The 18,016-nt window shown below is 38.7% G+C and overlaps 1 protein-coding gene across 1 annotated transcript in view; it reads left to right on the plus strand.

Moving 5' to 3' along the window:
- Positions 1-16,046: 16,046 nt before the first annotated feature.
- The window catches only part of LOC109220053, a 4,401-nt gene continuing 2,431 nt past the window's right edge, over positions 16,047-18,016 (plus strand). Inside the window, exon 1 of the mRNA XM_019384514.1 lies at positions 16,047-17,965. Within this exon, the coding sequence (XP_019240059.1) occupies positions 16,047-17,965 (1,919 nt within the window). The remainder of the gene's footprint in view (positions 17,966-18,016) is intronic.

Genomic DNA, 18,016 nt, shown 5'->3' on the forward strand with positions numbered 1-18,016 from the left:
GAATTTGAGATATATGAAAAAAAAAAAAAAGGAAAGGTAGGAGATCATCAAAGAAGAATAGTAGAAGAGAATTCTTGGAATAGCACAAGTACACAAACAAGCCAAAAAAAAAAAAAAAAACCCTACCCTCTTTTCTTATTTTCAAATAACCCTACCAAAGTTGTTCATTTTTTTTGGTTTTGTGCCCCTCCAATATAATTCCAAGTGTCCATCTTTATCTTCACTTCTCATTGTGCCAAAATCCCTCCAAAATTTTGAAATGGCTTTATCTATAGAGTATAGACATGTCCTTTCCTCCCCCCGCTTTCCTCCCTCCTTCCTTCTTTCTCTTTTTATTTCTCCATCAATTGTCCAAATCACAATAAAATAAATATGTAATGAGTTTAGTTTCTTTGCAGTGACAAAATAAAGAATATTCACACAATCATACCACTTATTAAATAAATTACAAATAAATTTCTTAATTAATTTGTTATCACGCTGTCAGTGTATATAACTTAAATTTATACATAAAATAAATGATGATCATGCCTTTGGTTCAATTTTTTAAAATAATTTATTTTTGCAAATTATATTTTCAAAGAAATGTCAAGATAGAATAACTTCTTTAGAGAAATTTTTCTTCCTTGACATTTGGTTGACAAACAATTTTTGCACAAAAAAAAAAAAAATCAAAAACAATTTTTGCACAAATTTATTTATTTTTTTGAACCAGATGTCATTTAAGAGTTTAGGTTTCCTTAATGCAATTCTTGGTGGGATTGCACCTTTTCATGGTTCTCCTAAGTATACATAAGCTAAAATTCACTCTACTCAAATTATACTAATACGATGTCACAAGCACATAAAATGACATGTGAACTAAACCTAGCTATTAACCAATACCTAGAATCAAGAACCAGAAAGATTCACATAAAATAACATTCGCTGGTACAACATACCTCATATGCAATATACTGGAATTTTCAACATTCAATGGTGAAAAAGGCAGTCTGATGGCCAAAGTATTCTGCATTTACACAGGGTTGCGGGAAGGGTCACACCCTAAGGGTTGTGATGTAGACGACTTACCCTAATAGAAGCATTAGTGACTGCATGCTTCCACGTTTCGAATCCGTGACATGTAGGTCACACGGAGACAATTTTACCGTTTCAAACATTCAATGGTAAGTGGTAAGTACTAACTAATGGCTTGAATTACATTGGATATAATTTTTTTACATTGCTGATTGAACATAAATAGAACATTCATGATCATAGAAATTCTGACCATATTGGTCATGTGGATGGAAGAATTGTCATAACCAAAAATAGCAAGATTAGGACTAAATATCCTATGTCTTGTAATGCTCAAGAACAAACTAGGGTTCCATGCATGCATGCCCATGAGCTAGGTTACACAATAGTGTAAGCACAAGTAAATTATTGATGTCCTTACAATTACTTAAACTGGTTAATTGATGTGTACAATTTGCCATTGAAACTAAGGAGTGGAGGTTGTAGGTCTAAATCATCACCCCAAACTTTTTTCTTTTGCCTAAAGTTTTCACACCTCAACTTATTTTTCTTTTTTGAATATAAAATCCAGTCTCCTTCTTTGAAAATTCTTCACCTTTCACATTTCTATTCTTTCTCTACCTTAAATTTCCATTTTCTTAAAATTGTCATTGTTTAATTTGGAATATATTTCCTTGTTTACATTTTGAAAGAAAGGTGGGGCCAGGGAATCTACTACAAATTAAAAAAAAAATAGGAATTAAAAATAGATCACTTCGGTCACTAAACAACAAAATTTTATCGCTAATCCTAAATAGCGATGGATTATCAATGTATTCTGTTCGTTACATTCAACGAATTTCATGGTAATTCCTGTATTTTTTTAATGAAACGTTCAGATAGGATACACGTGCAACAGGGTGAAGTTGTGATTAAGTTGTAACCACTAGCCTGCAACTCTGTTCTCCCAATTTGAAATATTATTTTCCATTCTAAGGTATTTAGTTACTCTAACCTAGAAGATATAAAAGATATGGGACATTAGGACCCATAGGAAATTGAATAATATTCGAATACAGCAAAGGGTGTCCCTTCCTTTAATTTGTGCCAAAATTGGCCACAAACACATGCTGCCAGAAATTAGTTGGTGATTTAACGATTCGGCCATTTCCATCAGTCTATCAAATTGATTGTAACATCTATTTGAATTCAGGTGTAATTTCCATATCTCAAATAGGAGTATTTAATAAATAGAATATTTATTTTTCTTGTGGCACTTTTCTCTCTTAGTAATTGTTTACCTTAAATTTCGAGTAACAATTAAACTTATATTGTGGTATTAAGGATATGTGATTTAATCCAATACCAATTGATAAACAAGGAATTAAATAGATAAATTAGAGGATAAAATAAATCAAACCATTGCAAGCCAACTCTCGACCTCGACCTATGGTAGTCTCGAGGTGTGATAATAGGAAACGCAAATGATAAAGCAACTCTGATGAACAGTAAGTGAAATAGCAAGAAAGTAATGAGCGTATATTTTCTCGCCAGTGAACAATGATGCCTACAAATGAATGGGATCCCTCTTTATACAATAGGGAGTCCTAAATAAGGTACACTTCTAATTATAGTAGGAAATCATATTTGACAACTGGTTAACCGCCGAGGATCAATCCAAGCCTAAATTCACGCCATGATCTTCGGTCCGTTGCGGGTATCTCACTCTTCCGTTACCGAACTATACCGGTATCATCTCGAAGTATGCCCTCTTCTGACCTCGGTAAGTGATACCAGCCTCGATACTGGAAAGGAACACCTACCCTGATGATAGGCTATAATTACGTATTTTAGTCGATTATTACACTCTAATTTACTACACTTTAATTGAGTTTGAGCTTTAATCGCTAGTGTTTTGCACTAATGGTGTGTTTTATGCCTTGTAGGAGTGATTCCGAGCTATGTAGATGTTATGGAATAAATTCGAGTGATTTGGAGCTTTAAAGTTTGAGTAAAAGTTTAAGGAATTAAGCCGGGATCGTGTTTGGGGGCCAACGGATGATAGTTAGAGCGAACGAAGACTCTAGTAGGTATATTGCGTACTGTCTAGTAAAATAAATATAACTTTTTGCTCAGAACTCCATTTGGGCTCCACAATATATGGTTGGAAAGCTAACTCAAAGGGCTACAACTTTCATGTTTCACGTTTTTCCGAATTCGAAATGGAACAGGGTGGGAAATGCGAGTCAATAGCGCGATCGCGCTCAGGTCGCGCTCGTCAGGCAGAACACTGGGCCACTAGCGCGACCACTAGCGCCATCGTGCTAGTCAAACCCGGGAAAAATGTCCTTTTTCACATTGGAGAAGGTATAATTGTTTGGGCCCAAAATACATGGAAAAACGATATTTTGAGGGAAGAGGACGTTTTTGAGAGGAAAACACAAGCACTGAGCCGCCGTGGAGGCCGGGTTTCATCTTTTCTTCCACCAACTTAGTCTTTTTATGTTTCTTTATATGATTTGTTGTTTTGCTACCATGTCTATGTGGAGCTAAGCTTCACGTTCTAGGGTTGTGGTTCTTTCATGACTATTGTTATTCGAATATTGATTTTGATTCCTTAGTTTATCATATTGGTTTATTTATTCAATCCTGCACTTAATTATTTGATTGCTTGATCACCAATTGAATACTATCTACGAATCTAGAGTTGAACTCGAAAGTGGGAATTCTAGATTGCATATAGGATTGAGTAGAGCAAGTTCTTGAACCTGGGCATCAGGGAACGGATTCGCGGTTAGGATAGACATATACCTAATTGCCTTGCTTGGTTGAAATACAGGAATTATAAATGCGTTCTTATTGATTCTAACTCCATAGACATATAGGCGTTAGGTCAGCTTGAATAGGCGAGTAAGAACTCGACAGATTCTTATGAGCAATATTAACCCTGTCAACAAATAAACCAGATAAATTAATTAGTCAAGTCAATTGAAGAATACAATAGGATTGTTAGATAGCCCATAACCCTAGATCGTTTTCATTACATTAATATCATAAAAATCTGCTCTTCCTCTGTTTAAAGTTCATTATTTATATTTCTTTACTTAATTAGTTTAGAATCAAATACTTCTAGGTTTAATTCTTGTTTAGATAATTAGGATAGTCTAATTTAGTTAATAGTTAATCACAAGTCCTCGTGGGATCGACATCTGACTTTTAGTCACTTTACTACTTGACGACCGCGTATACTTGCGTGTGCGTTTGGCCGCAACAGACCCCGAACTCGACATCCTGGCCTTTCGACGTGCTATCACTTTTTACATCAAGGACTAAATCGGGTAGCCCCGATTTTCATCAAAGCACGTGCAACGCGTGCTTTAAAACCTAGGGTCCTCGTGTTGAAGAGTTTCTCGACGTCTTCGATCGAACACCTATAATAAGTTAGTATCAAATATAAATGGAAAGGGGGAAAGTTGTACCTTAGCAATAATACTGTTTGAGGAGTGATATATTCCAATTGTTTGGCAACTGTTCGCCCAGATCCATTGTGCCAAGTTTGTAAAATCCCTTTTCGATGACACCGAGAACCCGATTTGGTCCTTCCCAATTTGGGCCCAGTTTCCCTTCGCTCGGGTCTCGAGTATTGAGGGTGACTTTCCTCAAAACTAAGTTCCCGATTCCGAAGTGGCGAAGGTTGGTTCTTCTATTATAATATCTCTCGATTCTTAGCTTTTGTGCAGCCATCCGAACAAGTGCAGCTTCCCGTTTTTCATCCAATAGTTCGAGGCTAGTATTCATAGCCTCGTGATTTGATTCTTCCGTTGCATGTCGAAATCTGCCGCTAGGTTCTCCGACTTTGACCGGAATCAAGGCCTCAAATCCATATAATAAGGAGAACGGGGTTTCCCTCGTACTGGACTTTGATGTTGTTCGATATGCCCAAAGGACTTCGGGTAAAATTTCTCTCCACTTCCCCTTAGCATTGTCCAACCTCTTCTTTAAATTTTGAATGATAGTCTTGTTCGTCGATTCGGCCTGTCTGTTCCCACTAGGATGATACGGTGTTGACTATATCCTTTTTATTTTGTGATCCTTGAGGAATTTAATAACCTTACTGCCGATAGATTATTTTCCATTGTTGCACACTATTTCGGCGAGTATCCCAAATCGACATATGATGTGATCCCAGATGAAGTCTATAACCTCTTTGTCTCTCACTTTCTCGAACACTTGTGCTTCAACCCATTTAGAGAAATTGTCTGTCATAAATAGAATGAACTTAGCTTTACCTGGGGCCATTGGCAACGGGCCGACGATATCCATCCCCCATTTCATGAATGGCCACGGGGATAGGACTGAATGATGTTATTCTCCGGGATAATGGATCATCGGTGCAAACCTTTGACATTTATCACATTTTTCGAACAAAATCCTTAGTGTCTTTTTCCATGCTATCCCAGTAGTATCCTGCTCTAATGATTTTGTGAATCAACGATTCGCCGCCAGAGTGGTTCCCACAAGTGCCTTCATGGACCTCTCGTAAAACATAATCGGTGTCTCCTGGTCCTAAACATACTGCCTATGGTCCATCAAATGTCCTTCTGTATAACGTTCCATCTTCATCCAATGTGAATCGAGCAGCTTTGGTTCGTAGGGCCCTCGACTCTTTAGGGCCCGATCTCGAGTGTTGAACAACAGTCCCCGAACTAATCTCATCTTCCTCGACCGATGACCCAGATCCACAAGTGCATCGGCCTCACTATTTTGCTCTCGAGGTACATGCTGTAAAGCCTATTCCCTGAAATGGTGTAAAGTCACCTGCAACTTGTCCAAATACCTTTGCATTCTATCTTCTCAACCTTCGAAGGTTTTGTTACTTGGTTCACCACCAGCAAAGATTCACACTTGGCTTCAATGACTTTTGCTCCCAAGCTTTTAGCTAGCTCGAGACCTGCAATCACGACCTCGTACTCGGCCTCATTGTTAGTTAACCTAGAAGCTTTGATAGACTGCCTAATAGTGCTACCCGTGGGCGACTTCAAAATAAAGCCTAGCCCGGACCCCTTCACATTCGAAGACCGTCCGTGAAAAGGGTCCATACCCCCGATGATGTGCCTGGTTTTAACAAAATTTATTTTCAACTTCAGGTACGAGGGTTGGCATGAAATCAGCCACGAAGTCCGCCAAAATTTGAGACTTGATAGCCCTTCGGGGTTGATATTCGATATCGTACCCACTGAGTTCGACGGCCCATTTGGTCAATCGACCTGATAGTTCGAGCTTGTGCAAGTATTACGAAGTGGGTAAGTGGTTAACATGCATATGGGGTGACATTGAAAGTATTGTTTTAATTTTCTAGAGGCGTTTATCAATGCAAGTACCAATTTCTCTAAGTGTGGATATCTAGTTTCTGTTTCTCCTAAGGTTCATCTTACATAATAAATGGGAAATTGCGTACCTTGCTCTTCTCGAACTAGGACACCACTTACCGCGATTTCTGATACTACCAAGTATAAGTAAAGTTTCTCATCTGCCTTTGGAGCGTGAAGCAGTGGTGGGCTCGATAGGTATCGCTTTAGTTCCTCTAATGCCAACTGGCATTTCGTGGTCCGGGTGAAAATTCTTCTTTTTGAGAGAGAGAAAAATCGGTGGCTTCGTTCCGACGACCTCGAGATGAATCGACCTAAAGCAGTTATCCGTCCACACGGTTTTTACACTATCTACGATGGTGATGTCTTTGATTGCTTTTGATTTTATTGGGGCTGGTCTCGATCCCCCGATTCGACACCATGAAGCCCAGGAATTTGCCTGAACCGACATCGAAAGCACATTTCTCGGGGTTGAGCTTCATGTTATATTTCCTCAAAATCTCAAACGTTTCCTACAAATGAGTCAAATGGTCCTCTACGTGGGGACTTAACTAGCATGTCATCGATATAAACTTCCATTGAATTACCTATTTGTTCTTCGAATATTTCATTACTAGGCGTTGATAAGTAGCTCCAGCATTTTTTATCCCGAAGGGCATTACATTATAACAATACGTTCCATACTTGGTGATAAATGAAGTCTTTTCCTGGTCTTATGGGTTCATTTGAATTTGATTGTACCCGGAGTAGGCATCAAGAAAGGTAAGGATCTCATGGCCAGCCGTGGCGTCGATCATGCGATCGATGTTACGCAGTGGAAAAGAATCTTTGGGGCATGCCTTGTTTAAATCTTTATAATCTACACACATTCTAAGTTTGTTCCCTTTTTTAGGGACTACGACTACATTGTCTAACCATTCGGGATATTTTACCTCCCGAATGGATCCTATTTTGAGAAGATTAGTTACCTCGTCCTTTATGAATGCGTGCTTTACCTCGGACTGGGGTCTTCTCTTTTGTTTCACCGGTTTGAACCTGGGGTCAAGGCTTAGCCAATGGGTCGTTATCTCCGGTGGGATCCCTGTCATGTCTAAATAGTACCAAGCAAAGCAATTTATGTTATCAATAAGAAATTGAATAAGCTTTTTCCTGAGTTCGGGGGTTAATCCCGTTCCTAGGTATACCTTTCGCTCGGGGAGGTACTCGATCAATATAACCTGTTCCAGATCTTTGACCTTTGATTTGGTGCCGTCCGAATCTTCGGGAACGAAAAAATTTTGAGGAGTTAGAAAATCCTCTTCTTCTTCTTCTATCCCCTGCTTCCTTGATTCGGTCGGAGTTGGTGGCTGTGATTGCTATTTGGCTTCCTGTTTACATTTGATGATCGACCTTTTTCCGAGGTTGCTAACGTCGATATCGGTGTTACCTCATCAACCAAAAATATTTCCTAGCAGCATGCTGCTCCCCATACACTATTTTTACACTGTCCATCGTCGGAAATTTCATCATTTGGTAGAGAGTCGAGGGGATTGCCCTTATGTTGTGGATCCAAGGCCTTCCGAGTAAGGCATTGTACCTCATGTCTCCCTCAATCACGTGGAATTTGGTATCTTAAATGTTTCCAGCCACGTTCACCGGCAAAATAATCTCCCCTTTAGTTGTTTCACTAGCCATATTAAAGCCATTTAAGACCTGAGCTGCGGGCATGATTTGATCTTGTAGGCCAAGCTGCTCCACGACCCTCGATCGGATGATATTCGCCAAGCTACCTGGATCCACTAAAATACGCTTAACTTGAACTTTATTTAATAAGATAGAAATTACCAGGGCGTCGTTGTGAGCTGAGAAATGCCTTCTGCTTCTTAGTCGTTGAATGATAAGGAGCCTTCGGGCACATAATCTCGTGTTCGTTTCTCCCTGGTGATTGATACCTTAGTTCATTTGAATATAGGTCCCTGTGGAATGTCGACCCCACCTACGATCATATGAATGACATGCTGGGGTTCCTCCTATTAATTTTTCCTGTTGGCGTCCCTTTCTCTATAATGATTCTTAGCTCAATCACTGAGGAACTCTCGAAGGTGACCCTAGTTGAATAGACGGGCTACCTCCCCCCTTAATTGCCTGCAATCCTTGGTCTTATGACCATGCGTGCCATATACTTGCACATCAAATTTGGATTTCTTTGGGAAGAATCGGTCTGTATGGGTCTGGGCCATCTGGTATCTTTGATCTTTCCGATTGCCGATACAATGCCCGACGTGTCGACACTAAAGTTATATTCCGATAATCGAGGTGCCTCTGTGGGATCGGCATGCTTATCGAAACCACTTTTGCTCATAAGTCCCCGAGAATTCTGTCCTTGATCACTTCTTCGATCATCCCGTGCGGAATTACGCCCTGAACTATTATTCCTTCGATCTGCGGTTATGGTCGATATCATTCTTTGTTCGACCTTGGCTCCCTGTCGACGTCCTTTTGGGTTTTAACTGCCGACCTGTTTGGATGTACTAAACTGGAAGGGGCTCCTAATTGGTCGTCCTCGACCCTGATCTTCGATTGATATCGATTGTGCACATCTGCCCAAGTTACAGCTAGAAACTCGACCAAATTTTGTTTCAACTGTCGTGATGCTATCGAGCTCCACTCGTTCAACCCTTGGGTGAAAGCTTGAACGGCCCAATCATCTGTGACCGGTGGCAACTCTATGCATTCCATTTGAAATCGAGATACAAACTCCCTCAACATCTCGTTATCCCTTTGTCTTATCTTGAAAAGGTCCGATTTTCTTCTTGAGACCTTTATGGCCCCAGCGTTTGCCTTCACGAAAGAATTTGCTAACATGGAAAATGAGTCGATAGAATTTGGTGGCAGGTTGTTATACCAAATCATTGCTCCCTTTGATAAAGTTTCCTCAAATTTTTTCAACAAAATAGACTCAATCTCATCATCTTCTAAGTCATTTCCCTTCATTTTGCACGTGTACGAAGTGATGTGTTCATTAGGATTGGTGGTCCCGTTGTATTTAGGTATATCCGGCATACGGAACTTCTTAGGAATGGGCGTCGGAGCCCTCTGAGGAAAAGGCTTCTGCATGAACATTTTCGAATCCAAACCCTTTAGGATTTGGGGTGCCCCCGGTATCTGATCAACTCGGGAGTTGTATGTTTCCACTTTTTTATCGTTATCTTCGATTTTCTTCTCTCCTGACTCAATTCTTTTGGTGAGCTCCTTGAGCATTTTCATTATTGCAGGATCAGTCCCTGATTCGCTACCATTCGACCTTTCTGGCACTGGCTCGGTACGGCGAGTGATTTCTGGCTCGACCCCACTTGGAGTTCTATGTTGACTCTTCAACTGAGCGATAGCGGTCTGCTGAGCCTGTAGCATCTCGAATATCACCTGGAGACTAACTCCTCTGTTTCCTCTGTCCTGTGAACCTTGACCACCAGATCGGCCTTCCCTGCGTACACTCCCTTCGGGGTTCGCGCCTAGTTCCGCATTTAGAGCAACCTGTGAACTGATATCGACTGGATCGGCAGCCGGTTCTCCCCCGAGATCAGCCGGTGGCACCCCGGCTCGTGGAGCAATTACATTGTTGTTTTCTCCGTGAAATCCGAGACCATCATCACCATGTACGTGTGCGTTTTGTGAGTTGACATGTTTTAACTTGAGAGCAAAAATACTTGACAAGAACAAGTGTGAAATAACATGTGTTATGAGAATCAGCACTGAAACAATCACTATTATCCTTAGCCCCACGGTGGACGCCAAACTGTTTACCCTAAATTTTGAGTAACAATTAAACTTATTTTAGTTTTAAGGATATGTGATTTAATCCAATACCGGTTGATAAACAAGGAACTAAATAGATAAATTAGAGGATAAATAAATCTACCCAGTATGCAAGCCAAATCTCGACCTCGACCTATGGTAGTCTCGAGGTGTGATAATAGGAATAGCAAATGATAAAGCAACTCTAATGAACAGTTAGTGAAATAGCAAGAAAGTAATGAGCGTATATTTTCTCGCCAGTGAACAATGATGCCTACAAATGAATGGGATCCCTCTTTATACAATAGGGAGTCCTAAATAAGGTACACTTCTAATTATAGTAGGAAATCATATTTGACAACTGGTTAACCGCCGAGGATCAATCCATGCCGAAATTCACGCCATGATCTTCGGTCTGTTGCGGGCATCTCGCTCTTTTCGTTACTGAACTATATCGGTATCATCTCGAAGTATGCCCTCTTCTGACCTCGGTAAGTGATACCGGCCTCGATCTTGGAAAGGAACGCTGACCCCGAACTCGACATCCTGGCCTCCCGACGTGGTATCACTTTTTCCATCAAAGGACGAAATCGGGTAGCCCCGATTTCCACTGTATACAGTAATACTCCGATTATCTTTATAAGACTTTACACTAATTCTTTTTTACCATATACAAAATAACTCTATTTTATTCCATCGAAAATAAGAAATGGCCCATATCTATAACTCATTCTTTTATATTTTCTGTACGCTTCTTTTTATAAATAGAAGAGTCGTGGGGAGCTACATGCATGGGTTTCCTTTTGCTTTTGTGGTACTTAGTTTTACTAAAATAAATAAATTATATTTATATATGCATGTCAAACGTATCTTTATTATGAGGAAATCATTAGCTGCTTTTATTCATCAATGGGGGACTGGTGGAGTAACTAAAAAATTAGTTGCATTCAGTACGTACACAAAATTTTGCGCAAATGATATCCGTTTATTGTCACAGTTTAATTTATAAAGTGAATTTAGACTTTGGATTATAGTAATTTTAAGACTCACTTCTTATTTAGAATTGATATTTATTTTTTATTATTTTTAGTATTGTCTTCCTTCTACATATGTTCGTAATTTAAAAATAAAAATAATTTACATACATAAAGAAGGTATTTATATTCCGCTATCCGATAACACCTCTTATCGAACTAATGTCTATGTCTTAGCATTTCTTACTTTTTTGTTGTCTGGTACCTGCATTATAGCACGGTTAAATTTAAGTTCGCTCAGAGAATTTCCACATTGAGAGGGTAAAGCGCTCCTAATAACAACGACTTCATACTCAGAGCTTGAATATAAAACTTTTGATTAAGATCAAAGAATACTTACCATGTCACTACAATTCATGTTGGCGCCTTAGCATCCCTATGTACTACAAATAAATGATGGGGATGGAGAATGAGGATATGATGTGAGGGTGTGGGGGCCCATTTCATGTACAAACTATTTATTTATTATTTTATTTATGTATATCTATTTTAAAGAGAATATACGGCAAAGACAAGAGAAGGCAGCATTACAGCATCACATGACTTTATTAGTTGGAAATTCAAAATCCCATTGGAAATGGGGTGGATCCATGTTCTTAGTTTCTGCTATGCTCATACTTGGAAACTTTTATTATTTTTTAATATCTATATGATATAATTAAAAATTTGGAAAATACAAAAAATAAAAATTAAAAAAATAGCTGAATCTTCTCATCCACATGCCAGCATATAAGGAAGGGGGTTCTGGTGCGTTCAGCTTAAAAACTGATCCCATGTGCTTCTCTTCTATGTTTCACGTCACTCTTCCTTTTTTTCTTTCTCTTTCTCTTGAAAGCGATTCGTCAACTACTTGCTTTTCCAACATTTTCTTTTTTGGTCTTCTCTTTTTTGAGAAATATTTAATGGTGGATTTGATTTTTTTTTTTTTTAATTTATTGTAACGTTTTGAGTTGGGCCACTTAAATTTGTCTATTGGGATGGTATTTGTGATGCATCTTCTAACTTCCGTAATTTATATATTTTGTTAGTTTGGTTGATGCACTTTTTATTAATTTTAACTTGAAGGTTTTTTTTACCTTTCCGGGAGCTTTCCACTTTGCTCCTTTAATGACTCGAATTCACAATCTTTACGTTTGAGGTGAGGGTACTCAGAGGCGGACCCAGGATTTTTACACGATGGGAGTACATTATTCTGTTCAACCAGTGCCCCCTAAAGGCTTTTAGTGTTCAGGGTGCCAAGTAGTTTAAATTAATTAGGTATATAAATATACGTATACAAAAATTTTGCCGAAGCTTACGGGGTCCAGTAACCTCTCATTACAACATGTAGGTCCGCCTCTAAGGGTACTCACCACTTTACACTAATTATAAATAGTATTTTTCTTCTCTACTTTCATGTGGGACTTTGTTCACACAGACCCAACAATCTCCCCGTTAAACTAAGTTTCACATCATCATTGATGAGCTAATTTGGAGATTAACTATATGCCACCTACATGATCCCACTATTACTTCAAATGTTGTTTATGTGTGGCAAAGGACTAAATTGGCCCTATGCCATACTCAGTTATCTTCATACTTGTCCCACCAAAACTATTGTTGGGCTAAAACGGCCCCAAAATTATGTTGTAATATTGTCTGCTTTAGGCCAAGCCCGCATAGTTTTTTTTTAAAATAACCATTAGGAGTATCCTACTACTTATAATTAGCTTATTTTACATTTCTATTTTTCATGTAGGACTTTGGTAACACACCCAACAGAAGAAAATAGAACAACGTTGTTCAATATGCATCGTGTTCTTTTTAATTATCTGCCATATTATAGATCAGCAATACTGATAATGATAAAGTATTTACAAACGTACAAAAAGAAATTCACCAAGTAAATGAAATGGCTCATGAAGCTACTTCGCCTCAATTCACTACAAGAAATTGGATAATTAGTGGCGACATTTAGCAGCAACCCAAAAAGTTGCTACAAAATGTATATTATCAGCAGCGACTTTAAAAGTCGCCACAATTTGAATATATTTAGCAGCGACTATTTATGGGTCGCCTCTAAAGTGACTAAAATTTTCACTCCCGCTAAAACTAAAATTTTGGCTCCATATTTATTGTGGCGACTATTGTGAAGTCGCCGCTAAATATTAATTGCAGCGACCGGGTCGCTCCTATTACCTTTTAAAATAACAAAAGAAGCTAATTAAGCAAACTAGAAATTAAAATAACAAAGAAACACTAAAATCGGTCCAGACTTCCGAGACAGAAGTGAAGAACACTCTCATCTCTCGAACACATCGAATCGATGTCAAGAACAGGGAAATGCCCAAAATCCGTCCTCTATAGCTAGAAATCCCGAATTAAAACCCAAAATCGGTCCTCTCTAGTTAGAAATCTGTCCAGATATAGAAATCCCAAATCGAAATCCCTCAAAAATCTCTCCCAAAATGAAATCCCTCGAATCAGAATGTGAATCCGATTGGGTGTTTATGATAGTTGCCGGAAACTTCATTTTGAAGCTAAATCTCAAGATTGGAAGCTGGTTTGATACGAGTTTTGGTTTGAATTTGTGAATCGAGTGTGCGAAGAAGAAGACCACTAGGGTCTTTCGATTCAAAGCTTCTTTAACTTCAAGTATTCAAGAACTTGATTACTGCTGCGGAAGTCGGCAAAGGGCAAGAAGATATAAAAGTGAAATTTTAACAACTCAGGTATGTTAAAATCCCTAATCTTTTAGACTCGGCATTTAGAACTGTACAACTCCTTGCTAAAGCTTTAGTCGGGTCATATTTTAAACTAGTTCAGCTTGTACCCCATAGCGTGCTTCTTCCTTGTCGTGTTCGAGATTTAAAGGAATAGTATGAAACTACAAATCTGATTGAATATTGTTAATTCCCTAAAGACTTGACAGCGACGAAGTTTATGTGGCCAGCTAGTATGATTTCATGGCATGCTGTATTTGTTTCTGCTGATTTGTCGTGCATTGTTTTGTAGTCGAATTGCAGTGTTTTAAGTTAGGTTCAAGTTTTCTACCCATTTTATTCCAAATAGATCTCTTTGGACAGTGTGTGCTTGAATTTGTCGAAATAAGCGTAAATTAACACAACCTTCCGCAAAAGCTGTTATGCAAAAGCTGTTGTTTCCGCAAAAGCTGTTGTTCCGCAAAAATGAAACAATTTTCCAGTTTTCTCTTTTTTCCTGCCCATGATTGTCCATCAAGATGTCCTCCTGCTGCCTTTTTGCTCTCGATTTTACCTAGTTTCTTGTTGTTTTTTTGTTGATTTCCACTCTTGGATTCCTTCATTGTATGTCCTGCTGTGATGAGGTGTTGTATTCCCAATCCAATTTGTACTATGCTTGTCCAAAAATCCTAGCCAACATTGCCTTGTGGATTGCCATTTCCAAATTTGCTCCATCATAAATTGCATGAGCTCCATGTCGCGTGTGATTCCTATGTTGCTGACTGACCTTGTTCTGTGACTTGATGCCTGGGGTGATGTATTATGGTGCTGCATTTGTCTTATCTGTTGAGAAGCATCCATCATCAATGAGAAGAAAGAGCACAATGTCCTTGTCCTGTTGGTAGTAGACTGTTCTGCAATTTTTATGTGTGGCAGTGAGTGTTGCACTCAAATATGCCTGGCTCCCTGTGTCCTGAATTTTCTTTCCTCTCCTATGTTGCATGAGTCGTGTCCAAAGCTATATCATCCAGCTGATTTCTTTTAACTCAACTGTCCACAGGATGTATATATATGTGACACAGTCTTTTTGAGTGTTTCCCTTGTGAATTACATATTGTTTTCCTAGCTCTGTGATTGCAGTAAAAATTTGGATTTCTGAGAAAAGCTGTTTGCAATTCCCAGATATTTGAGTTTGCAACCTGCTCCTTTTTGTCTCTAGACTTTTAGCCACCTCTTAACTTCATTCCACTGGGCTGGGTGCAAAGCACCAATACCACCAGCTGGAAATCCATTAGAAAGTAGTGCTTAGAGACCTCACCTGCAAAAAAGAAATTTTCCTTTGCTAGTTTATTTTGGATTACATGATTATCTTTTTTGTTATTTGATTTTCTGCATATTAGCTGCATGTTTCAATACAATTTTTCTGTTTAAGTTGGGTGTTTTTATGTGGACTTCTTGTTAAGTTTAATGCTTAATCTATTGATGTTCTGACCTGAGTTAGTTTTTAGTTTTGTTTATAGAGTAGAGTCCCTTGTTCTTTCTGCAAATATATCTTACTGTGACAAGAGCATGCCTTTGTCCAGTGAATCTCTTTGTTTTGTCTTGCCTTTGTCCAGTAGATTTCTTACGGTTTGCTGCATTTTCATGTTTGGCTACTAAAGGAAATTTAGTGTCATTTCTGCCACTCAATTGGTACTGACAAGCTTAGGCCTCCACAATTTTCATACGAGCAACTTGTTTTATGATTGAATAATGTGTTTTTGTGACTGCTTGTCTGAATACCCTTGGTATATGTTAATTATTATATATATTTTGATTATTATAATCCTTCCCCTTTTAATTGGTAAATTAATTTATTTATTTTTTTGATATAGATATGATGGATAAAAGTTGGTTGAATATTAGGAATAGAGTCGACCAAAGATATAGAGATGGAGTAGACAACTTTCTTAATTAGGCATTCAGTCAATCAACGGTGAACACTGTGACTCGGTGTCCTTGTAATGGGTGAAGGAATTCTGTGTTCAAGCTAAGGGTTGGTGTAAGAGGAGATTTATTGAAGAAGGGTTTCTGGGATTCTTATAAAGTGTGGGACTTGCATGGAGAAGTGTTAGTTAGAGTTGAAACTTCTAACACTGCAGTTAGTGGTGAAGCGAAAGATGATAGTATTGAAGAGGTTAATATTACTCGAAATGATTCACGATGCTTGTGGATATACGAATGTGGAGGATAATAATAATAATAATTCAGAGGACAATGAAGAGCCAAATGTACATGCAACAAAGTTCTACAAATTGTTAGAAGATGCTGAGACAGAACTTTATCCTGGTTGTAAAAAAATCTCGAAGTTGTCTTTTGTTGTTAAACTACTTCACTTGAAGTGTCTTAACCATTGGAGCAACAAATCGATGGATGCATTATTGAGCTTCTTTAAAGAAGTTCTTCCCGAGGGGTCATTTGTGCCTAATTCTTTCTATGAAGCAAAGAAAGTTCTTTGTGACCTTGGCTTGGGGTACACCAAAATAGATGCATGTCGGAATGATTGTATTTTATATTGGCGTGATTATGCCGATGTCCAAGCATGTCCTAAGTGTGGTAAGTCTAGATGGAAGTCCGAAGAACACGGAGGCAAGAAAGTAGCTCATAAAATCTTGCGGCATTTTCCAATCAAACCAAGGCTTCAAAGATTGTACATGGCAAGAGAAACAGCTAAAAAGATGAGGTGGCACAAGGAGGGAAATGTTGATGATGGTGTCTTGCGACATCCATCTGACTCAATAACATGGAAATCCTTTGATGCACGACATCCCACCTTTTCAGCTGAGTTAAGAAATGTTCGATTAGGTTTGGCGAGTGACGGGTTCCAACCTTATGGGAACATGAGTTCTAATCATAGCATTTGGCCAGTCGTACTAGCTACGTATAACTTGCCACCATGGGATTGCATGAAAAATCCATATTTCATGATGACACTTCTTATTCCAGGCCCCAAGTGTCCAGGCAATGATATCGATGTATATTTACAACCAATGATTGAAGAGTTGAAAGAATTATGGGACGGGGTGGAGACTTATGATGCACACTCAAAATCTAATTTTCTGATGCGTGTGGCTATCATGTGGACGATCAATGACTTTCCTGCATATGGAAATCTTTCAGGATGGTCAACCAAAGGCAAGCTTGCATGCCCTTGTTGCCATAAAGATACACAATCGACTTCCTTGCGTAGTAAGTTGTGTTATATGGGTCATCGTCGCTTCCTTCCCATGGACCATCCATGGCGGAGAAGTAGGACGTTATTTGATGGGAAAGTTGAAATGGGAGTTGCACCTAACCCTTTAACAGGTGATGAAGCACTTGTGCAATTACAAGCTTTGGGTAATGTGAGTTTTGGTAAAGGACAAAAGAGAAAGCGTGATGTTCATAGCAATGCGTACAATTGGAAGAAGAAAAGTATCTTTTTCCAATTGCCTTATTGGAAGAGTCTTATGTTACGACATAACCTTGATGTGATGCACATCGAAAGAAATGTGTCCGATAATATTATATCAACTGTCATGAATATGGTTGGAAAGACAAAAAACACATTGAAAAGTAGATATGACTTGATGGATCTTGGAATCAGACAAAGGTTGCATCCTATTGAGGATGGGAATAATATTTTGTTACCGGCAGCATGCTATGCATTGTTCGCGGAAGAGAAGCTGAAGGTATGCAGTTTCTTAGCTAATCTGAAGGCTCCTGATGCATTTTCCTCAAATGTTTCAAGGTGTGTCAACGTACAGGAGAAAAAGATACATGGATTGAAATGTCACGATCATCATGTATTGTTGCAAGACATTTTTCCAGTAGCTATACATGGTTTGCTACCCAAGGAAGTGTGTGATCCAATTATAGCCTTAGGAAAGTTTTTCAAGAATATATACTCTAAGTGCTTGACGATTGAAGATCTTGATATCCTAGAGGCTGAAATTCCTGTTATTTTGACCAAACTTCAACTTGTTTTCCCTCCGGCTTTCTTTGATGTCATGGTTCATTTGCCAATTCACTTGCCAAGTGAGGCAAAGCTTGGTGGACCAGCTCAATATCAGAACACGTATCCTATTGAGAGGTAATTTATTGTTTAATAATTTCGATGCTATAGTTTAAGAATGACACACAT

This window comes from Nicotiana attenuata, unplaced genomic scaffold, assembly GCF_001879085.1.
Source record: "Nicotiana attenuata strain UT unplaced genomic scaffold, NIATTr2, whole genome shotgun sequence".
Lineage (NCBI taxonomy): Eukaryota > Viridiplantae > Streptophyta > Magnoliopsida > Solanales > Solanaceae > Nicotiana > Nicotiana attenuata.